The sequence below is a fragment of the Melospiza georgiana genome, chromosome 1 (assembly GCF_028018845.1).
Source record: "Melospiza georgiana isolate bMelGeo1 chromosome 1, bMelGeo1.pri, whole genome shotgun sequence".
NCBI classification, from domain to species: Eukaryota; Metazoa; Chordata; class Aves; order Passeriformes; family Passerellidae; genus Melospiza; species Melospiza georgiana.
Window position 1 is genome coordinate 30,573,360 of NC_080430.1, and position 25,283 is coordinate 30,598,642.

The 25,283-nt window shown below is 34.9% G+C and overlaps 1 protein-coding gene across 2 annotated transcripts in view; it reads right to left on the reverse strand.

Annotated features, from left to right (window-relative positions):
* Positions 1–1,927: 1,927 nt before the first annotated feature.
* SNX13 (sorting nexin 13) overlaps positions 1,928–25,283 on the reverse strand; it is a 63,555-nt gene continuing 40,199 nt past the window's right edge. The window contains exons 14-26 of one of the 2 annotated variants that reach the window (XM_058032937.1): positions 24,418–24,522; positions 22,876–23,008; positions 22,122–22,159; positions 17,795–17,864; positions 15,063–15,202; positions 12,509–12,616; positions 11,688–11,798; positions 10,209–10,370; positions 8,941–9,012; positions 7,928–8,073; positions 7,195–7,263; positions 5,955–6,067; positions 1,928–5,472 (exon numbers count right to left, since the gene is read on the reverse strand). In XM_058032937.1, the coding sequence (XP_057888920.1) occupies positions 5,225–5,472; positions 5,955–6,067; positions 7,195–7,263; positions 7,928–8,073; positions 8,941–9,012; positions 10,209–10,370; positions 11,688–11,798; positions 12,509–12,616; positions 15,063–15,202; positions 17,795–17,864; positions 22,122–22,159; positions 22,876–23,008; positions 24,418–24,522 (1,515 nt within the window). In that variant the 3' untranslated portion in view covers positions 1,928–5,224. Of the gene's footprint in view, positions 5,473–5,954; positions 6,068–7,194; positions 7,264–7,927; positions 8,074–8,940; positions 9,013–10,208; positions 10,371–11,687; positions 11,799–12,508; positions 12,617–15,062; positions 15,236–17,794; positions 17,865–22,121; positions 22,160–22,875; positions 23,009–24,417; positions 24,523–25,283 lie in introns of both variants that reach the window. The other variant, XM_058032933.1, reaches the window with a different exon arrangement.

Sequence of the window (25,283 nt, forward strand, 5' to 3'; positions counted from 1 at the left end):
CAGGAGAACCATGAGTCCATGTTTTCTTTACATGGCACTGTAAAGTCAGCAAAACTGGTGAATTTCCAAATGCATGACATCCCACTTTCACTTTTGCACTGATACAAGACAGAAGATTTCATGGAGGTCCTATCCCTTTTTCCCCCCCAGATACCTGTGTTTTTACATTAGACATAAGCAGGTGTTGTTTGCTTGCAGAAATGATGTTTGGAATTAATGGGAAGCCAGTGTTTTAAATCAACATAGATAACATAAAATTGAGTAAGATGTGAAGCCAATTTTTTAAACAGACTCTAAGGGAAGGCTTTGTATGAAGTTCTTGATAACAAAAACATTGCCTTTGATAATCAAATTCCAACTTCACTGTCACACTGAAGAAATAACAAACCTGTATGGGAGATGACATCTGCAAAGTTTTGTATTTACCCTAACACAGGCTGGCTATTTTAAGAAAAAGAACAGAAAAAGTGAAAGTTCTGCCTATTCTGTGCAGGGAATTACCAGGTAACTTGCAGAACCATATTCCACATGCTCCAAATGAAGAAGAATGTTCCCAATTCAAATAATTTTTACAATCTCTTAACTAAAACTCCCAAAAGTTGGTAACAGAAAAATTTCATCATTATCTCTCAATTTAATTCAGAAGTAACATGTTTTCAGAGCTCAAGCTGAGAAAATTTCAGCACAAAAACCTCTAAAGACTACTTTGGACCTGTGTTTAAAAGTGTTATGGTTAGAAACAAAAATACAGTTTTTGAAATCTACATTCCTTGTTTCCATTTAATATGTCTTGATTGCCAAAAAATTCAATATAATCTTGTTCTTTAATTAAACCCAACCTCAGAATTAATTTGCAGACTAGTCCAATTTTAACGTGCCAAATGAGAATTCCAGTTAGCCCTTGCTGAACCAGGTATCAAATTATTTAACTGACCCATGCAGATTACCCCAAGCCCAACATGCCATAGTAATTCAGAGACATGGCAAATATCTCAAATAACTGGGAAACAGTTATTTGAGACATCTGAATACAAAAGTAGTCAAACATATTTTGGGGAGGGACACACATGTAGTGGTGTACATGTTTCAAGTGTTTACTAAAGCTTAGTTTCTTTCAAAATACATAACAAAAGTGGACTAATTGTTTTCATGACATAATTTCCCTTCTTCCAAGGAAGAATTCAGAATTATGGAATTTGTAGTCGTGTTAAGGAAAATTGACGCTGACTACTCAACTCCAAAAAAACTGTAGCAATCCTACTGCATTAGACATCAAAACCAAAAATTAAATAATCTGATAGACTGAAGATTTAAATAAACCACAGAGACATATAAGGCTCAGTTAGCAAAGTCCAGATAGTTTTAAGATGTTTTTTAAAAATAAGCTTATTATGGAGTGTATTTTTGCCATGAAATTACCCTAGGATAACAGGTTCAACAAATAAGAACTTTCAATCAGCTAGTAAAATTCCTGATATGTGATAATATCCTGTAGCAAAAGTGGTAAACACTTCACTCAAAGGTCAATGAACTAACATCTCTCTAGCTCAGGACATCTTTTTGATGAATGTGAAGCAGCTGGAATAAACAGATCAAGGGTAACAATTGTGATCCCATGGTAGACCCAGCTGCTGCAAAAACAAACCCAGGGGGAAAGAGCCGAAGATTTAAAAAACCTGCAATATAAACCCCTCTTACATCATACAATGCCATTGTTTCTGCTTCTTTTTAGAACACAGGACTCTCTGCAAACACTGGTCAAAACTGAATGTAGAGATTATTTTGCTGGAAGCAAACTCAGTTTATAAAACATTAAAAAAATTTCAAAGAATGGTTGTTTTATTTAAACAGTAATAGTTTTATCTTTAGCAACCTTTCGTACCTGCTATGAGAAAGTTATTTCAAAAATAAATGGAGACTCATACTATTCCTGTTAATACTTTATTAGTGTAATTTTTTAGCTTTCTATTGGACAGAACATAAATGCAAACTCCAAAAAAAATTCAGAGTCCTCTGCCATTCAGTAGAAGTGACCATGGCAGTCCATTTCATGTTCATTCTTTGTTACAGAAACGAGAGGAGGGGGAGGGGAGGGGAAAAGCATCAATAGAACAATTAGGCACACAGCTGACACTTACTGTACAATGATATGCACAAGTAATTTATAACAGCTCTATGAGTTTATGAGATGTGTTCTTCAGATTCTTCCCTTGTAATACATGAGCTTTGCTCAGGAGAGCAAGGATCATTGAGAACAAAGGAATTAACAAAGGAGTAACAAGTAAGACTTTTAAAACAAGTCCTTAAATAAACTAAAGTAACAACAGAATGCAGAATTGTTCACCTGAGAAGACATTTTTAACCTAGACTTCAGAACATTAAAAATTCATTTATTTTACAGCTATTCAAATACACATGCATTAAATGAAAATATTGCACAAAATTAAAATTTAGATTGTGGAATTTATATAGTTTCATTTTGGTACACATTCTGGTAGCACTTAAAATTAACTGTTTTAGTTCTAGCAAACACCAGCAGCACAAGCTTGAGGATGAACCAAATGAAAAATTCAATTGCTTATTTTCTCTTAAAAATAATTAAGGCTAAAACAAGTGCATTTGTTGACAGTGGCACTATTTTCAGCAGCCAGTCACAGCACCTAAAGGCCAGAAGATACACCCAGACACTTAAGTGCCGTTTATTAACATTCAGTTTTGGAGACTTCCTAGGATAATAGGCTGCATGGGTTGACAGCGTGGGTACTTCAAATTGTCGACAGGAAAACCTTTTAAAGAAAGATACATACAAACTTGCTTTAATAAAAAGTGCTCATTTCTGATGGTTCTTGCCAGCCAACAGGCACCACTGAATTAGGAAGCCACATTCTGTAATTAAATACAGAAGACAAAACTTCAATACATATATACGTATGCACACATGCCTATATAAATGTGTGTATAGGTATATGTAATAAATTCATTAAGTAAAACGTCTAGTAAGTATGGTGTATTATGTTTAGTTCACATTCCTAGAGATATTATTTTATTTTTGTACAGAGATGTACCAGATAACTAAATAATAAAAAAAAAAAAGCCAAATTTGTATATTATCACTATCCTGATGAAATTTTTCATGGTACCTACAGATAGATAAAAGGTTCCACAGATTTGACAAAACAGTATTTGAACTTCCCACTTTCATACTGCTTAACAAATTCAGTGACTTAATAGAAAGAAATTAGATTTGGTAGGATTAATGAGATATTTACTGTATCACCAAGAACAACTGCTGAATGATCTTTCATCAGTCAGATGTCAGTTATGCATGAGCACCCTGACAGAGGAAGATACAGGCATGTAAACAATAGGAGCTGGCTATGTTGATTACTTCACACTGAACTCAAGAATTTTGTTAAATTCAAAAGCATTTAACCATCACACTTCCACAGAACCTGCAGAGAGGAAGGGAGAGGGGTTCTTCTATATTTATCAAGTTGTCTTCCTAGGGATTACAAAAGAAAGGGATTTAATTTACAGCATTTAGTTCTGCAATAAAGAAAAAAACAAGTGCACTTGAGCCCATGCATACTGTATGAGAATGTTAACAGTACAATATGATCATCATTAAGTAGTATGATAAAAGGCTACATTTCATTAATAGAGTCCATGAGAAAAATTATCTATATAGAAGTGTCAGTCAATTTAACGAGGTCCTTTGAGAGCCTTCTATCTTGCCTCAGAACGCTTTCATCAAAGGTCTATGTTTCTCTCTTGCATAAAAGGACCATTTGCTCCCATTAAGACACAAATTACAACAAGGATCCTTGGGATCCTTGATCCATAACTGTATTTTACCCTGTGTTTAGTGTTCAGAAAAAAAAAGGGACTCTAAAAGATTACCTTCTATTCACTCAAGATAGTGCTCAAACAGTCGGGGACTATGAAAAACAAAACACAAACTGAGATATGCTGTGGCCAAACAGGATTATTCAAATGTTACTGTATTTTTAATCGGACAGAACTTCTTCCATGAAACTAAACAGATGGATGTGGGGCCTTGATGTCAAATTTTTATTAAAATTTTACACTATGCAAAAAATAAAAAAATTATTTAAAAAAATATTGTAGTTTTATTTCCTTTTTATTTTCATATATACACTGAGATGCATTCAGAGATTTCCAAGTGTTTGCATATGACTAATGAAATCTTTTACCTGTGAGGAACCAAGTAATTCTTAACATTTTTCCATATGAGGCTTACACACTAAAAGGTAAGGAATCTTTCAATTAAGTAGGACATAGTTCTTTCACATCCCAAAAATGCTCCAGATTTTAGTGGGGAGTTGTGTGTAAACTGTGTCTTAGTGCAACTTCCTCCTCTTCGAAACATATACTCCTTTCCTTCTACAACTACCAACTTGACTTATGTTCCAATAGACCAATTGAACATAAATATGATGCTCCTTCTCCACTGAAGTTACATGCAAAATGTATGCCAGGTGCTGTAAGAGCAGCATATGGCCTTTAAACGCTACAGAATAATCAGAATAAAGAGTTTGTTTCTACTGCACCTCTGCTTTTACTAAAACTCCCATTAGGTATAAGGTTAGTTGAATTTTCAAAATATGAAAGGTGATGCAAATGTGGCATAAAAGCCACCTTACCTCCACTTTTATTCAATAAATGTACTTTTACGATGGGGCTATAGCTATTCTCCCTGCTCCTACCAACCACAGACTGCTTTCCTGGTTAATTCAGCCTTTACAGGAATGTTAAGATAGCCCTACAGAGCCTCAACACTTGTAACGCCGAACAATTCCACCTGACTCTCAGACATTGCACCATCTCCCAGTGCCAAAACACCCTTTTCTTCAATTGTATCACCATAGTTGTGCTTTACTTGAACAGTCTGGCACTTTGCATTGCTGGCAAAACATCGACTCAGGAACGGAAGGGATCAGCATTCTGATATACTGGGCCAGTTTTCTTCCCAATGTTGCATGAAGACGCACCAAATCATTTAAGACACACAAACCATTCTGGTCGTGGTTGAACTACAAGTGAAGATGAGAAGATCCACAGGTCTTACAGATGCATTAATAATCTAATATGTGACACTAGAAGACTGGTGCAGAAATGACGGCATGTGAGTTTGAAGCCCCAGAGAATCTGCCCAAGTAATTAATCCTGGACAAACAAACACCAGCGTAATGGATTTGAAGTGTCACCTTTTCTGTAAAGAAGGCGCTTGAGTAGAGTGTAGTCTCTGCTTATACCTCTGCATTTGCTTTGACCTTGAATGCAGTTTGTGGAACAGCTCAGGGAACTTATTTTGTGGAAATAAGGTTTCTAGGAATCTCTCCAGAAACACATACACCATCCTCTTATTCAGCTGACTATGCTGGAACATTTCGAAGACCCGAAGAATGCCCTTCCGTGTAGTCTCAGCGCCTATGATGTGCTTCAGTTCATCTACAAAAACAGAAGTCACACAGAAGTTTAAGCTAAATTCTGCTTCCATGTTAACAACAAACTTAAACTGAATATTCAGTCTTTCAAACCATGTAGCCTGAAATTTGAGGTAACAGTACCTCTACACAACATGACTAAATGAAAAGCTCTCTTACAGAAGAGAGCATTTCTGAAAATGACTTCACTCTTACCCTATACATGTGGAAACCATGTTTGCAAGAAATCGTACTGGTTTGGAATATACCCACTTCAGGCACAACTTAATCCTCTAGAAACTTAATACTGGGGCAGCTCTAAGAGAATTATTGACAGTACACGTGAAAATGTCCAATGCTTTAATAATTAGAAACCTTTTTATTTAAATACAGTTCATATATCAAGGTTTCTTTACAGTACTTAAAACAACCAACAAGAATACTGACATTAATTTCAGTAACAATATATTGTATGGATCATTAGGCTTTAATCCCAGAGTCACTTACCTGGCATTATCTCCAGCAATTTGGTTTTCCCTGCCACTCTTGTTCTCATTCTAATAGCTTTGTCCCTTCGTGGAACAGTTTCTGCTAAAATACCGTTGGGCCAAAAAGCGTCTCTGCAATAAAAGCAAATCTGTCAAAATACATTAACATTTTATCAAGCAAAAAGCTCTTTAAAATCTCTCAAGGCTATCTCATAAATATAAGAAAGAAATTTGCACAACCTAACACACACTTCAAATATCAGAAGAGAAAAAGAAAATGAAGAATGATGAAGACAATCAAGAAATCAAAAGCAAGTAGTACGATATACTCAACCTATCAGGAGCTACCATATACTTTTTTAGTATAGGGATCAGAAGAAATGACATTTTAATAAAACAATGCAAATCAAAATCATTCAAAACCACATAGTTCTTACACAAAATAAACCTAAGCCTTGCTTTTACCAGGCTTTATTGCTACTGAGACTCCAAGTCTATTAATTGCTTCATCAAAATTTTGACACCAGCAGTTAGCTTTTCAACAAGCTAAAGCTGAGAAGAAATAGTTTCAGTGTAGTCAAAAGTCCAATGCAAAAGACATGCCTCTAATAAGCTACTCTGCCTCAGTGAAAGACGTTTTCTTTTCTGAATAAAAAGTATGCATTACAGTTTAATCAAAGAATAACAGTACATTTGTAAAGTATGACCCTTTGGAGAATAAATTACCCTACTTTGACTTTCAACCCAACAAAAAAACCCCCAAACTATATTGAAAGAAAAAAAAGTGTGCAACACTTTCTCAACACCAATTTAGAAGCCATTAAAACTTTTAGGAAATTGATAGTATCAAATTCAGACTTTAGTTCCATTGTATCTATCCAAAGTGAAACATCATCTTGGAGCCAGGGCTCTTTTAGCACTAATTGTTTGCCTTTAAAAGCAAGGCGTGTACATGCCTTCACCAAGGCAAACAAGATATTACATCACTACAGTGATAAATTATGAAATTTCTAAGCTCTTCTAGATGGGTTGACAAATAAGTTTTTGAGGTAGAGGAGAAAACTTTAAAATAGTTTTTAAGAAATGTCTTTTCCATGTGACAACTGCTTTCTCTCACTTAACATGTAAAAAGCAGTGTATGATCCAACTGCATTCTGAAGAATAATAATTTCCTCATGTAAGAGAAGAAGGAAGACATACAGATATTAGACATCAATTGGTGAGTGCTTTGTATTCAGCATCTGTAATAAAAGACATACCTGAAGCGTTTCACTGCATCTGCTACTTGCTCGGGAGATGTCATCCAATCAACGTGATCAACTATTTTTCTAAAACAAAAGCAACAAGTCTCTTGTTTAATTTTTAAAGCAGACAACCCATAAGTGAAGCATTTTAATGAGCATTCTAGGGAAAACAAAGTATAATTTTAACTTTCTCCAACTCTGTAAGTAGGTTCTATAATACTGCACAATAGGAAGGCAAACACTGATTCTCAAGATAAAAATCTAAGCTCACCGATCACTACCTAAAGCTATAACTTTTTTCTTTTTTGGTAAATATACAATAATGAAGTTGGCTGCAAAGCTGCTGTTGCATCACCCATCAGCATAAGATAACTGGTTTGCTTGGAGAGCACTCCACGTTTTTCATGGAGTACTCTTAGGTTCTGTTTCTGTAAGCAAAATCAGAATCTCAAAATACTTGCTGCAATATGTACTGCTACTTCACAATACTTAACAGGAAATATAGACTGATAATTCATCAGGCCTTCAGTCACCAACCCATACATACAGTTCTATATCCAAATCTAGGATGCTTACAGAAATGATATATGCATCTGTTAACTGATTTTCTCCGAGGAGGAATGTATGTAGCACAATATGATTTAATGAATGATTTAAAGCACAATAATTCAGTGTTACCAAGAAGGGTGTATAGACAGATACTGTACAGTCTCACATACATGATTGCTCTATAGAAGAAAAGCAGTACCTGTTAATTGTGTCACCATATGTTGCTCTAATAAGTTGTTGAAGCAGATTTTTTATATTTCTTCTTAACCACTGATTTCTCTCCTTTAAATCAAAGACTTCATCCATAAGCAGGAGCATTACTCTCAGCGGAATATTGTCATCCACCTGATCACCAAGTAAAAGAATAAACAGTAAACTTTTATTTCAGTTCAAGAAAGCTACAGTTTTAGAATCTACTTTAGCTGTCAAACACTTCAGTATAAGCTCAACAATGACAAACACTTTACTCTGTATTTTACTGTAATATGAAATCTTCCCTAAATCTTCTGTAACATCATAGTAGCAAAGAAGGACTGAACATTAAATATAAAACCACATACACTGAATTTTTAAAATATTACAAGAAGCAGCTATTTCAAAAGTCAACAGTTACTACAGAAGTTGAATAAAATTAATACATGTAAGTATGTCCTAAAGAGAGACCTCATCCCTGATCTCTTCCTGGTTGCTGTGCTTCCAGCTGCCTTACACAAAAACTCGGGAAGGAGATTTTCTTGGGCACCATTTTCTTATGGATGCTAAAAACTGACATTTCACTGCAATCAATTGCTTTTTATTTAGACACCATTGTAACCTGCATGACTATCCTGTGCTTTTATGCTTGAAGATTAAATAAAGGATCATAATTTTACTTTTTTAGCAGATTATATTACACAGACTGGCTTACAAAAAATATGTTGGAGGGAGAAGAGAAAAACACCCAAAAAAATGAAACCCCCAGCCATAAAAAACAGAAACAATAGCACATGCACTCTTCACAGTTATTCCAATGTTGTGCAAACCATTACACTGCTAGCAAAAATGGTAATTTTAAAAAGAAGTATTCAAATTTCTTTTTAAAAAGCTTAGAACTGTTTTGAGGTGCCTGGTATAGTGTCAGAAAAGAACCGAAGTGTAACTCAATGCAGAATAAATAACTCATTTGTTTGGTTTTAGAGGTGTCAACTCTGAAAGGACAAATGTCAGACTCACATTGTCATCAATTGGTGCTGCAACACGGCAATGGTCAGGGTCTGAATAGGTTTTCTGCATCAGAGGTGGCACCTACAATAAAAAATGCTATGTTAATGAAAGAAAAAAATACTTTTGAGTATGAAAAAATCAGAAAAAAATTCATAAGCAGGCTGATTATGAAAATATAAAACAACAACATTTGCTCAAAAGTAACTGCAAACTAATATATACACAGATGTGGATAAATAACAGCAGCTCTTTCACCTTCCAAAACCAAAAATCAAGTCTGCATATATTTCTGTATAGCTACCAAAATTATCAACATCTTTAAGACTTTCACATCTAATTTATCCAGTGCATAGTGCTTCACCTGAAAAACACCGGAAAACTCTTATAAGAGACTGATATTTCTTTTGATATTTCTTCCTGATCTTAACTCCTGCCTAGCCACAGGCTTCCCAGCAAGTACAGCTGCAACTCTAATGCTAGTCACACACTAGGGAAGTTACTAGCAATGATCAAGTCCAGAGACAGTCATTTTGCCCTGCAAGTAATTAAGAAACCTCACATATCTCCCCAGGCCCCAATTTATTATTCCCTTTCATGATTTAAGGATTAATTCACCCATCTCAGTTGCTGTTCTACATCTGCCCTATATAGCACAAGATGGAACAACCCCTGACCACAGACCTTACAGCTACACACAGAAAGAGGAACACCAGAGAAACGAAGGGAAGATGAACATGTTCTGAACATAACTATTTAACTATTTTCACAGGACTTCCAAACTGCATATCAAGGTACTCCTCACCCATAAAGTATTATATTTTAGAAATGTAAGAAATAAGGGAAGATGGCAGTAAAGACAGGGGAAAAAATTTAATTCAAACCAGAATTCAGCAAGGAATAAGCAGAAAAGAGGCTATCTCCTTATTCTAAGTTTCAAAATATATGGGTTTTTTTCCCTAACAAAAACAGCAGATGCAGGAAATTAGAACAGTTAGTTTAAAAATAAGCCATGAATCTCATGTTCTTCTCAAGTTACTTCACTGAACTAAGTGGAGAACTGTAGCAGTCTGTAGATGCCATCTTAAAACATGTTACTTAATTGCAAAGACCTCCATTTCTGCAGTAAAATCACTGCTTAACCTTATTAAAAGGTGCAGGTACAAAACAGATTGGTCTTCTGTTTAATGACTTGATTCTATATAACATTAGTTTCAGCAAGCCAACAGTGACTCTTCTGTTAATTTACTAGTATGTATTAACCACCAGTATTTTCTTACCTTGAAAAATGATTGCTTTATGTCTTGTCCCAATCTCTCTGACATTTTACCCATGTTGTCTGACATTTTAGTCATTCCCTCTGCCAGGCTGTCAGGGATAGACTTGACTGCATTTGATACGTTTCTCATAGAGTTACGCAGTGGATTTACAAACGTGTCCATCTGAAGGGAAAGATGTTTAACCAGAATTGTATCATCTATGAGGACACCAGCATATTAATAAACTATGAGAAACATGGCACAGAGAGCAATAACATAATAGTTGTTCTTACAACTCAAATTACTTAGCTTCATTACAGAATGCAGATTACAGCTCTAATTTTACTTCCATTTATATTTCTCATTTGTTGCAGCCCTACTGCAGCTATTTACATCTTTCAACAGATGTGTTTTCCTGAGTCATTTTCATTTCCCATCCCTTGGCTTTTCTTAGCTTAAATTTATTTTCCTTTTCTTCTCCATTCAATACCATTTCTCCCTTCCAAGCTTTCTACTTCCAGATGTTTCAATTCTGCTTTCAACTCTTCATCTTTGCAACATGCCTCTTCTAAACAGCACTGCAATAGTATGTATCATGGCAAGTATAATTAAAAACATAAAGTAGATTCACAGAAACTGTTACAATTTTTCTTTGGGTATATACTCTGAATTCAGTCCAAACAAAAGCACAAATACCAGAGTGATGCCCTTTAAAAAGTTATGCGTATAAAGAATCTTGTAAGCTGGAAAACACATCTTAGTCATTATAGAAACCTTGATAAATATTTAACTATTTCACTGTTAATTATTTAAGGAATATAGGCAGGACAGTAACTTGAGGTGACAATAGAGTTGCAGATGCTTTTTATATCTAAATTGCTAAAACTTTAGAAATGGCTACATTTGCAAAGCAGATGCTCACACAAACTGGTCAACGGAACAAAGAACCACTTGTCTGAAGACATTCTGGTGGCTTAACAAAAAGGATGTTGAGTCCAGAGCTCTGAATTTGACCAGTGACTCTGGATGGTTACAGCTAAATGCATAACAGGTGCTTTTGAAGGGAAATGCATATTGTGTTTTGGGCTGAAGAGTGGAAAGCAGCAAATGGTAATAGCAGCAAATACAGAGTAAAGAACTGAAAAAAGAAATCAGAAGGAAGAAGACCATAAAAAAAAAAATCACAGATGTTTGACAGAAAGCAACTTGCAACAAACACACTTTTAGACTAGTAGAGAAGTCTCAGTGCAATTTACTGTGTCCAATTTCAAAAGTTTATTTTATTGTCATACAAACAGATTTACCTATTATAAAAATGGTAATTTTTTGGTTCTGTATGTCCTTAGATACTTTGCCACTGAAAGTTTTAAAACAAGCACCATTTGCAAGATTTTCAAAGTGCTGTATATTTCTTTAATATCAGTTCAATGTGTCTATTTAATGCAATCACTGCATGAATTAATGCTCTAAAGTTTCCTTGACTGTACAAAACATTCTTACCTTCCGTGCAAAATCTCCCTTCCCTTTGCTGTAGGCTTTATTCTCCAGGAAGTCATACACATAATGGGCTAAAGCTGGAGAAGCTTTCATCATTTCAGGATTCAACAAGAGCTGAGTGAAATAATTTTTAAAAGTTATTTTAATACATAACGAACAAGAGACAATCAAAGACATCACATGTAGCAATATATTTTTTCATTCCTAAATTTTATTCCAACATTAAAGTAGTCTCAGGATGGAAACAATGGGCTTCTTAGTAATTACCATAATTTTAACCACTATGGTAATTATAGCAACTCACAGAAAAATATCATCAAACAGTTATTTTACAGTGTTTTACTCATCTTCATTTATTTACTGTTAACATGTTCATTGACTTGGCCAACAAATTTTAGTGCTACATGACCAGAAAGTCCCTATGAAGGAAGACAGCTGAATTAGTTTGGGCTGATACAGGCCTTATCTGAACAGAGGAACTGTGTGATTTGCTACACCCCTGGAGTGGGTGCCACTGAAATCCTTACACAGCAGCACAAGAGAAAGTCATCATAAACATGTCAGCAGGAGAAGGTCATTGGCATAAAGCTTGAACCTCATCAGCTCAGAAAAGCTGTGACAGAACTGGCTGAGAATAAACCAAAACACCAAAGAAAATGCAAACTTATGAGAGAGCATCAAGTTCTTATAGTATATTATTTAGTTTTGTGTATCAACTACAACACAATATTTTTTTTTTTACAAAAGAAAAAAACACAGAGACAAGCCACCTCTGAAAAAATCATTCCAAGCACAGAGCTAGAAAAACTCCAGTAACATCTTACCTGCAAATAAGCATTTAAGTCTTTTTTCCTCTTTTCCAAAAACTCTCTGTCCATATTGTTAAATGTTTTTTTGCCAGGAAGTTTTAGTATATTTGCAAGGTTTTCAAACTAGAAAAAAAGAGAATTTTTTTTTTTTCTGTTTACAAGAGTTTCAAGTCTTCATGTAAGGACATTCTTTTCACCTACCCTTATATATCATCTAACACCTGACAAAAAGAATTCTGCATCATGCCTGGAACGGAGAATTCTTGGAGAAGTCAAAGAGAGAGGTATGCTGTCAATAAAAAATGCATGAAAATTCCCAGGAGACTATCAAGGTAAAATTTAATTTCTTGTGAAACTCTCTTTTGAAGTACACTTTTGAAATACAAACCAATAGAGTGTGCAAAAGGTTTAGGCTCAAAATTTACCATTATTATTATTTGGAATTAAGTTACTACGATTATAAGACTACATAAAGAGTAAAGATTTTCAAGAGAACATGTAAATCTTTCTAAAATCTCCCTCCTTTCCTATCCAGATCAAGCCTATCAAGTAAATAATTAAGCTTTTCTCCTTGGAGAGATAGCAGTACCCAGTTTACACACAGGTTATCACAACTTGCTCTCTATGTCATGATCTGTGCCTTTTCTCCAGATAATGACAGTGATTGCCACTGTACTCTTTGACACTACATGGTTGACATGCATCCTGATCTAGTTTTGCAGGAAGAATGGCAGTCTGAGGGAAGGAGAAGGGAAAGAAGAGGCCCTAACACGTAATAAGGCTGAATATATTTGGTAAAATGCACAAAAAATTAAAAAATTACAAGAATAAAATTTGAAGAATCAGGACTATCTCCATACAGAATGCAGACTTCCTACAAATAATACCCTTAAGGTGGTAAAGAGAGAAACCTACAGTATTCTAGGCTTTAAGAAACAATCTGGAAACAAGTTGCATCCTTTTCCTCTTTAGAAAACACCACAACATTACAGATTTAAAGATATGGATTCCATTCAGTCCTTGCAAGATCTCTTCTTGCATCATTAAACTTTGGAAGGCCACAAAGCTCATATAAAATTTATAGTCTGTAGGAAGCACCAAAGAATAGCACTTTACAACTTTAGAAATCCTATTCCCTTGCAAGTAGGTCATATGGGAAAATATCTGAACAGAAGATGGTCTAGTTTTCATTTGGACTCTTAGATCTAACCAGAAGCAATATAAGCAACTGACAGCCTCTATTTTAAACATAGGTATCTACTTCAAATGGTATTTACTACAAGACTCACTAAAGGAACTGGTGTGAATCTATTCAGTGCTCTAAGAAAAACCCTTAGATACTTTGAACTGCTAACTTCAATTTCATTTTACATCAACTATCTATTTTCTCTGAAAAAAAAGTCCCTGATCTTCTTACTAATTTGAAATCAATGATTCTAACTTTTACCCTTAACATGTCAATAAGAATGTCTTAGACAAGCACACAAGACAGTAAGAATGTCTATTTTCTTGTCAAGACTAAGCAAAACTGTTGGGAACATCTGAGATACCGCAGTGAATCACAGAAATCTGTTTACTTTTTGCAATCTTAGTGCTCTAGGTTAACATTTCTATCTCTGTAAATTCAATCAGACATAGCAAGCAGAAATGTTGAGCTTTCATATTTTGAACAACTTTGCTTTTGCTATTTATTTCTATTCATTTGAAGTTATGTTAGTTTTAAATGATTGTCCCGTATCAGCAGAATGTTCATTCACTCTAAGATCCAGAAGTCTTCAAAACACTGAATTAATTTAAGAAAATCAATCTGAAGGAGTACAAAAATTGGTATTTCAAATTTATTGACAGCACACTAACACTATCAGAAATTCGAAGGAAAGTCAGACTTCATTTCTAATTAATCCAAGTATTAAACGTTTGCTTTTTTAATAAAGCCTTTTCAATTTTTATTACTGCTGTAACTTTAAAATGCTAACTTACCTGCACAGAATTTGTTCTCTATGACTCTCAATTACTAACAGAGTAAAGGGATATAATCTGACACTTCTGACTAGCTCAAAGGTTATGCAGTCAAATCTGACTTCTCCAAAGGCTTGGTTTAAAAGCACTTCAGCCTCCGTTTAAAAGCAACATGTTTTCATCCTTTTTTCATTCAGTAGGTTCTACTTTGTACCAGCTGGTGAATTACAACTCTCTATTTCTTCCTTCTTTCATTTTAGGAGGGTTAAGAGTCTGAGAGTACAAGCACAGCAGTAAAAGGCAGATTGCTAGTAGTATAGTGAAGTGCTACCAGCTCTTCCTTTTGCAACCCCACCAATTCTTAACATTCACCTAAAACCTAAATACCTATTTCCCAACCTCAGCTTTTATTTCTTAATGTCTGACAAATACAACTAACTCTCTTGGAGACCAACAGCACTTCCATACGAAGGTTTAAAGTAAAATTAAGCCGTGTGGGAAGAGGGGGGAGACTTATTAAGCTCCATTTCGTTTTCAAAGAGCAATCATAGTCACCAATTACAAAACCACAGAAAAGTGCACCTGTAAAGGTTTTCACGAGATGGCTTACCTGCTCAGTGATCCTCATGTGGAAGTCGTGGAAGTCGCTGTAGCGCCGGTATGTCTTCCACATCTCCTCGCTGTTTGCGTTTCGCCGGTGGACGGTGATGGCGTACAGGGCGTACGTCTTGCCGTGGTCATTGCACACTCCTGCCACAGCATATGGGTCAGAGTCAGCATAGACTAGCAGTTTTAAAAACAAAAATAAAAAGGGAACAAACAGAAAGAAGGAAGACGAAAGGACACAAATGTGAAGTGAAAAAATGTCTGGAATGACAGACTTAAAAGACAAAAATGGACATGCAAGCAGAAGATTAAACTATCCCTTTAACTTAAACATTGTACAGCACCCTCCAAAACTTACTATGGAAACTTAAATAGAGATTAAGCAGCTTTAAAGCTAGGCAGGTTTCAATGACATGCAAAACATAAAAAGAAAAATTTTCAACTTTTAAATAGTAAATAGAACTTTAATAAAAGATATTTTAACTTAAAGAACTCAAGATGAGAGTGAAAGACAACTGTGAAACCAGAAGAAATTCCAGTCTGCAAAGTAGTCTAATCACATTGCAAGAGTCTGCCCATCAGAAAAGCCTATAAATACAAGACAATGATTGCAAGCTGCAAGCCTTCAGTTTTGTTATTGGCATCAGGAGTTTGTTATTAACTCAGTTATTAACTCTAGGATAAAAAACACTCCCCATGCTATTTTAGTCAACTATATATACAGATGTGTGTACGTATATACGTAATGCATTCTCTGTGTGCGCACACACACATGGTATGGAAAAGTCAATTCATAAATAAAAAGAACACATATAGCTATCTGAAATAGAAGCAAACATCTTTTTGATCTCCATTAAATATTAAAGTTTTCTAGGACATTCCTCCCTCACAGAAATTTTCCCAGTACAGTGTTTCAAAACCTTCCATTTCATTTAGAGAATAACCTAGAACCACGATTGTTTACACTGCATACCATTTAAATTGGCGTGCATAAATTTAAATTTCCAATTATTGAGCCAATACTCAGTATGTACAGTTTTCCAGTGGCTAAATGAAAACATTTTTTAATCAAGGCCTCTGAACTTTTCTATGCACCCACACTGCATAAAATACAATCCTTCTGAGAAACCATTAATTCCATCCTCTGTAGTACTTTCAGTCTTGATTTCTCTGAAGTACAATGCTTTTGTCTAAGCACCCAGAGAGCACCTGTAGGATAGTGGCAGCTGCTGCCAATGCAAGAATTACACACTAGCAAGGGGAAGAGTGGGCACAGAGCATCTTGTCTTTGCCATCCAGCCTCTATAAGAAGCATGTTGAGTGCTGAATCCCTAGGGGAATGAGCAGCAATCAGGATGGAGCCAAAAGACTGCCCAGAGAGCAGACCCAGGAACCCCCAGCACCACAGACCCTGCACAAGCCCTGTCCTCTACATGCACATTGACCACTTGGCCCTGCAGCCACCAGACCACATCCCAGGGGCACTGCCAAGTGGCACCTTCAGAACCACTTCAGGCAGAAAAAGAAAGAAGTTGTCCTGCTGCCCCTTATGTCACAGCCACTTAATTGGTATTTATTTTGCAACCCAAGACAGTGTGAATCCTGAAACACACAGAGATAATCCTGTCTGTATATAACCCTCACACACAGGCAAGGCCAGTAACTGGGTGAGGAAAAGGACCTGCTCACAGATGCAATTTAATATCATCTTGCAATACAAACCTGTACAGATCTCCTGCTACAACTGGAGCATTATGTATTCAAAGTCAGACTGGCAGTTATCAATACATGCTGCCCTCAAGATTATAAATGTTACAATTTATGTGGTTCTAAGTTTACCTTTTTTTCTTAGGTTAGAATGATTAAACTTCTAAGTATAATTCAGAAAAAAGTACCACATGCCATTTTAATTAAAAAGTAGTATTTGGTTCTCAACTTTCAACTCATTTTCCGCTTTCCCTGAGGACTGACTACCATTACACTTCGATTGCACACTGCCCTCACACTGAGTTGGAATAGGTTTAATTAAAAACTAAAGTAGCTGAATGCTTGCTGACAGCATGTGTCCACTACATAAATGCAGAGACTTAAGAGCATATTGCATAGTAAAATTGACCAAAAAATATCTGAAAATCACAATTTAATTGCCCAATTTAATCTCATTTAAACAGAGAATTTGCAAATAACAGATGAGATTTTTTTTGTTATTTACTCTCATGTAATAAAGAAAAATAATTTCTTTCTAGGCAAAGTTTTTTAAAAGATAACCAAAAATGCCACCGCAATAACAACAGAAGTTGCTTCCTGAAACTAAGCTAAATCAGTAAGGAAGCACAAAGAATAAGGGAAAAATATTATACTAAGAGAATGAAACAGTCAAGAATTATAATTCTGTGACTAGAAAGAGAGATGTCCTTCAGAATTTCTTTAAGTAATTGCTAAAATAAATCCTATTCAATAGCAAGTTTAATGAATGATTCTCCAGAGATAAAAGTAGTAATAATAATACTATACGAAATAAAATTCAATCACTTTTTAAGTACAGATATATAGTCTGTGACCTACAGAACAAATACTAGAAAGATTTCAAAAAAAGACTTAATGGAAAATATTAATTTAAATGTTTTATGAGGCCAAAAAATGAGACAATCAGGATTTCAAGGGCCTGTAATATTACAAAACTCAAAACAAAGGGTGGCAAAAAAAGTCAGCACACATCCTAACAGATTCACTTACCAGTATCTGAGATGTATGCATGGAGCTGAACAGTCTCATCAGTGGGGACATTTGAAAGGTCATCTAAGGACTGCAGGGTGGGGAGATAATGTAGGAAGAAAAAATGTGAAAAAAAGAATAAGATCAGAAATACATCGTATTCGAGATGTGTTTTGATTTATCTATTTAATTTTCAAACTTTCAGTTCACTATACTAAAAGTTTAGTGCACTGTAACAACTCAGGTGTTTGTACTACTTGGTTACCAAAGCCATTCTTTTGCACAGTATAGAGCATTTCATTTCCCCCATCATTTTCACACATAGTTTTGTGACCATTCATATTTGATCAAACATATTTGCCACTTCAGTTTGATCTCAATCCTAATGGAAGTATGGTCTTTTACTGAGCATTGGGGAAAAAACCAAAACAAAACCAGAAAATCTCCCAAACAACTGGGGAGATACAGATGTTGTATAACAGGTCTTCTGGCTTTTACCTTCATAACATTCTGCTTTCTTTCAAATATCTTTATGCCCCACACAAACGTTACACAGCAGTAGAAAGTGAAAGTTTTTCTGCTGTATGTAAAAAAATAAAAAGCCAGCCAACATTCTTTTCAGGAATATTTTCTGTCATAAAAAATGAACAGGTACATCCTCAGCTGGTTAATGCTCTGTCTGAATATTTAATAATTACTGGGATCAAAAGAAGCCTAATGGGTCTTTTAGAGAAGGCTTTGTTTTTAAAATTAATACATCTGATTACTAAGATTTAACATAATAAAGTTCTTCAAAACTGCTGAAAGACTTGCTTATGCAACTGACAGAAATAGAGGTTGGCCACTATGCATTCTAATCTTAAATTACCAGATTAAAAAAAAAAAAAAAAAAAAAAAAGAGTTGGAGCCACCGAAGTAGCCTTCGCAGACCGTCGGATCCCAGTTACTTTATGTCTTTTACCCCATAATTGTAAAATTCTCCAAAGAAACATATTCAGAATGAATATAGCTACTTGCTATCTTTTATAATTTAATCAAGCCAGTTTAATAGTGACTTATCATGAAAAGTTACCTACAATAGGACTTATTGGTTAGCAGTGCCATGCCCATATCAAATTAAAACCTCTACCTACATCAATTCAGTTTCTAAATCTCTGTTTCCTTAAACATAAAACAATATACAAGATTACAATCAAAAGACAGTCTGGACTTTACTATTTAAAGACTGCTCTTGCCCCTTCTTCATCTGAATCTTTATCAACTCCACAATATCCCAACATAATACTCCTTTCCTCCTCTAGTTCTCTTCAAGGAATGGCTCTTGCCTGCCTCAATGACCTCAGTCAGTCTCTGCCTAAATGTCTACTACTGAAGGTAGTTTTTCTGTTATAAAGTCTAGACACTGAATAAAAGGCAGCTTAAAAGTGGCTGAAAAACATGTGTTGCAGTAGGGAGTCTCCTGAACAATATGCTTGTAGACTTGTAGTACCAAGGTCCCAGACTGAGAAAAGGCAGAAGAAAGAAAAACCCTTCTGGGGAAATCTGTTTTGCCACAACATGCTATAGTGCTAGAAGTTTATGTCTGTCGAACGGTAGAACAGATGAATTTATGCAAAAATATTTTGACAGCAGACATCATCTTTACCTCAAGAATCTATAAGTTACTGGATGCTGGAGAGTTATTCTGGTTAAGTATCACCATAAGTGGGCTGTTCCTTTAATCTTTATGCTTGCTTTTAGTCGTTGCTGGACACAACACTGTGACTTAGTCCATTCTTGAGCAAGTGCCTTGGACAGCCTCGACCCTGTCAGGTGTGCTGCTCTACACTGCAGTGTTCAATTCAGGAGCAGAGTACCACCTGAGACTGGCTAACAGAAGACATTTGTGGAAGCCTGGATAAAATGCTTGATATTCTGAAAGCTCTAGGATTTGATTATCAATAAGATGGAAGTGATGTGATGTTATAAGAGAAGACAAGTAACTGTCAACTCAAATATTTTGTTTGCTACAAAATACTGGCATTAAGGTACTGTTGTATTGTTAAAGGCATAATTATTTCTTGTTTTCCTGCTTCCCTTCACTGTCACTCAAGTTCAGATTTCTTTGTGATTACTGAGTGGGGTTCAAGCTGACATATGCTAATGACTGCCAAAAGTTCAACCCAGCCACTTCTGCTGCCCTTCAAGGTCTTGGAACACCTGTGTAAATCCTTCTATTTACTCAATGCAAAGTTCCCATTAGGGATCCTTCAGAGGAAATCTGCAAGAGTCTATACATATTTACAATAATTTTATACTCCCAAAATGTGACCCACTGTTTTAATGCAGTAGATTAATGTATCAAAACAAAAGGCAGCAATTATGATATTTTTGTAAAACAACTTTTCTTCAAAACAGTTTTGAGCCCCTCTTCCAAATTCTTACAGTGTAAGTTGGAATTGCAGACAATATATTTTATAATAGTAACTTTAGGAAACACTCAACTACTGTGGCAAGGCACTATACAGCAACTATTAATACAAGTAAATTAAAAGGTTGAAACCTGAACAGATAACACAACAGACAGACATTTAATATGAGCTAATATCTCTACCATTAGATAAATTTACAGGAACACAAGTTAATTAAAAACATAAAAATTCCACAACCAAATCTTATTTAATACATTGTCATTAGCTGCAAGTACAGAAATTCCCTGACCTTTGAAGTAACCTTTCCAAGGTCTATTTTTCTTATGTAACAGACTAACACAAGGGAGCTAAACTATGTGTACAGAAATTTACTCTTGACATGGAATTCAGCCAGCAAAAACTAATCTATCAGTATCCAAACACCTGTAAAAGCACTGAACACCCTGAACAATATGGACTACAGAAAAGCAAAAGTAGTTCTGCATAAAGAGAAATTTACTTATGTATTTCTCCTAGAATGTTCCTAACTCTTTATAATAAATGTAGTATTCTATAAATATCTTTGTCACAACAAAAACAAAAATCAAGTCTTTGAAGAATCCCATGCAAATACCTATTTGCACTGCAACAGTGCTTGGTAAAGACTTTAGGACTTTTTGACTTAGCTTGGAAAGTCACTTGAAATGAAGCAGGAGATAACCACTACCCAGATAAACCACCAAAATGACAAATCCTAATCCATAAAACATAACTCTGGTATGTCACAACATTGTTAGAAAGAGTACTTAAAAGGCATTTGAAACATCTTTTAAAGAAATCAGTCAGTTAAAAGGCTCTTGTGAAAAAATATGGCTAAATTAAGTTTTTCTTCTGCATCTACCAGGAGTTTGCATTAATTGTATCAGCTAAACATCTCCCCTTTTCTTTACATTTCAAAATGCCAACAATAGGAAATAACAGGAAAGAAAATCCCAGTTTAAATTAAAAAAACATCCAAAACCTACAAAAACCCAAACCCATAAACAAGAAAACACACAGACATTAATGGTATGTGTATTTCTTTAGAAAACACTCATTCTTTTTGATGCAAGCATGACCTTACCAATGCAATGGAGCTGCTAAGGAGCTGCAGCACCTTCCAAGAACAAACTAGAAGGGCTCAGGCATCACATAATCCAGGAAATTGCATGCAGACTGTAAATCTCTACGTAAACCTTCATGAAACTAAAAGGTTTGGAAACATACTCTCATATGCCAAACTGAATTTTATGTACCTTGTGCCTCAGCTACACACTGTCTGCAGAAACATGGGGAGGATATATACCAAACTTCACATGATTTCTCCTTTTTAAATAAATATATTTGCATTTTTGGTTTGGGTACACTAATTTAACAAAGAAAAGGTCTTGACAAACTGACACAGGTCAAGAATAAAAAAAATAAAATTGAACTTGAAATTGGACAGATAAAAAAAACAAAGAATCATGGCTGAAATAAATTCCAGATACTTAAATGTTTCCAAATCCAGTCCTAATGAAAAAAATATCAACCAACAAAAATATAATTAAATGCCTCACTTTACAATCTATTTTAATTTAATCCCTGGAGATTTCTGTTTCAAAGGATTTGCTTTCACCTATTATTATGTAACTCCAAATTTCTATCTATTTATGAAAAGCAAGTAGGAGTAAGAAATTATGCTTTCCATAAGTTAACTTTTTCTGTGAGAAACAATGCAAAATGTCAATAAACACAGAAAAACACAAAAAGGAGAAGTTTTATCTTACAGAGTAATTAATAATTTGTGTGTTTCAATTTGATTCAAAAACTTTTTTAGAAATTCAACTGCAGTGAAGTGAAACCTGTAATGTACATTGTTAAACTATTTTATCACACTTTCTCTACTGTTGAGGACAAAAAAAAATACAAGCACTTACCAGATTTATGCTGCTAGTAGGAGAGCCATTAAAAGATTCTGGGAGCAGGGAGGAAAATGAAAGGAAAAACCAGGTTAGAAGATTTTCCCCAATTGTAGGGCCACACATAAATAAAAATGCATCCACAAAACATTATGGAAAATGAAAGAGAACTGTGGCACTGGGCAAAATGCTGCAACATGCAAGTGTTTCAAATTTCCAGCAAAGACACTTAAAGAAATGTAAGTTTATAAAGATTCTACATCAATACTTCAACATTTTTTTAAATTTATATCCCCACATGGTACTCCTTAAGGAGTTAAGGAGCTAGTTAAACAGTGAAAACAATTTCCACTGGATTTGTACTTCAGTTAACAAGAACAATGATTTTATTTGCTTTAAAAAGCCACATTTCCTATGTACTTTCAATTTCTATTTTCAGAGAGGAGTATAGTTATGTATTAAAAGAACCCAATACATCGAAGAGTTTTAAATATTTTCATGAAAAAAGTAGAATGGAAGAACTGCATATTTTTTTAGTGACAAACTAGTTACCAAGATCTGACAAGAATTTATGTAAGATTAATAAACTTACTGCAGTGAAATCCCTATGTGAGTTTACACACAAAAGCATGAGGAGGAAAATAGATTTAAGTATGAGACACCACAGAAGTATTTAACTTCCTAAAAACAGTGTGGATAATTTTTTTATTTTCATTTGAAAACAGAGAAAAGAATGGTCCCAGGAAATACCCCTTAGAGATACAGAGCTCACCTCCTTCACCATCATCTGATCCTCTGAAACTGGGATCCTTCAGCATGTCCAGCTCAGCTAACATACGCACATACAACACGTTCTGCTTGAACGAAGGGTAGAACCTCTCATCTCGCAGCATCAACTCATACACCTTATTGAAACAAAAGTGCCAACTTCAGAAATACTTACTGCATTTTTTAATTAATCAGACTAGTTTTCATAAATTCTACTTGAACAAGAAGTACCTGTGCATACGTGTCTCTGACTTACTCTTAATGGAAAGGTTATCAGAAAATAACTAACTAATCAGACATGCACATCTAGGAAGGGAAGTGGCACAATAGATGCAAACGCTTCTGTCCTCTGCTCTGAGCCCTTCCAATTGCAGTATAAACCTATTTGGTCTTTATCCATTTTATAAAAAGTTATCTCAGTACCTCCTTGTGGATAAACTATAAATGTAGACCTGGAAACACTTAGGGCAAGAGGTGAGAAGAGGGAAAGAAGGAGGGAAGACACCATATGTGACCCTTCTGACCATTTCTAGTTTAGCCAATACGATATAGCCACACCTCACAAAGATTTAAGCACACCACCTTAAACATTTACCTTCACAGCGTATACACAAGTATCTATACATAGTAGGAATTAATTAATAATGTTTGGATACTCATGTCAATTGCAGAATATTTTAATTTTTTTTTCATGGACCACTGTTCAAGTACTTTCATCTAGTAAGAATAGAAAAAAACCTCAATCCATCCAGGTTTGAGGAAGTTCATTTATTTTGTAACATATGGGAAATTTATGCTCTTCAGCAGAATTCCCAAGAAAGGCCCAGATTTCCCAAGGTGCTTTAACTAGTCTTAAAGGAAAGTCCCATGTATGATAGTGTGATTCTAAATTCAACAGCTCATATCACTAATTTGGAGCATGAATGAGAATATCAAAGTAACAATCTAAAATAAAAACATTTCAGACTGGGTATGTAAGTTATTGCCAGAATATTAATCATTCACTTTTCCTTTTAAAATACATATACTAGACTTGAATAATAAAAGTCTACAGGTAGTAAATATACTGGTTTTTTCTTCAGTACTTGTTACTTCTGAGTGCTTCACGGTGCAAGTTTGCAGAAAAAGACAAGTCAAAATAATTTCTGAGAACAGCTATAGGATTTAAGATGGGACCAGTACATTCATTGTTGAAAAACAGAAGTAAAACTGAACAAAAACTGTATGTCTTAGTCTAGTCATGACATATTTCTTAAATTGGTGCATTAACACAAATAAAAACATGAAAAATCTAAACTGTGTTTCATACTTAGATTCACACAGGAAGGACACCTACCCCTTCTGTCAACTGCTTTGAAAACCATGGGCTAACGAATGGAAAAGCAAAAGTTGATAATTTTAAAAGAGCATGATTTTCATAGGACAGAAAAATGGTTACACAGGTTTTAGAGTTTAGATATTTTACTTTTTTTCTAGGATCTAGAGTTATGTTTTATACTCTATAGCATTTACAGGTCTTATGAAATAAAGGACGAATAGAGTATACCTTTCTCTGAATGTCATCAAAGATTTCGGGTGTTGGATCCTCATGGTTCAGTGTTTCTGCAAGTTTTGCTACTAAGTTGTCATCAATATTAACTCTTGGAGATGCCTGTCATAGAGATCTAAATCAACTTTTGCAGCATAAAAATAAGAAAGTTCTACTTTATCAAATAAAATCCAATACAATGCTGCAACTCTCTAAGTAAACTATATTTCTTTTGCACAAGTATCTCTGTAACTGTCTAGAACATATGACAGGAGTCAGATCCCATCCACCCCCAAAATTAAGTTCAGAGTTTGTATTAAAACCTGGAAGTTCCACTATTAAGCACTAGGAATAGCCTCCAAAACAATTTATACATACATTGTGAGGCAGTACCTAAATCAGATTTACTCAGACTTATAAACAGCTTTTATTTATTCATGAAAAAGATTAAGATCCAGAAATCAAGAACAAGCCAATAAAAAAGTAATAGGATGAAGTTCTGAAATATCTGAGCAAAGGCTAACAGTTTGTCAACTGCCCATTTCTGAGTGAGCAGTGATTTTTATGCACACACAAATTCAAAACAAGGTGCTTTGTCAATACAAGCTGATGAGTGGTTTCTTCCACAGAGGAATCCTTACTGCCTATTGAAAGTTACCCAATGGTGATATTTGAGCAATTTACACAGAAAATTGTAGAGAGGCACAGAAAGCTACTTAATTTGATAACCAAATTTAATCCACGTTTGGACAAACACACAGTTCCATTTTTTAAATAACACTTCTTAAGGGAGCAGGCAAGGGTGGAGGGCAGAATAAAAGGAAGGAAAAGGACAGCATATGCAGAGAGACTTTTTTATTCTGTTTTTACATTGTCTAGTTTGT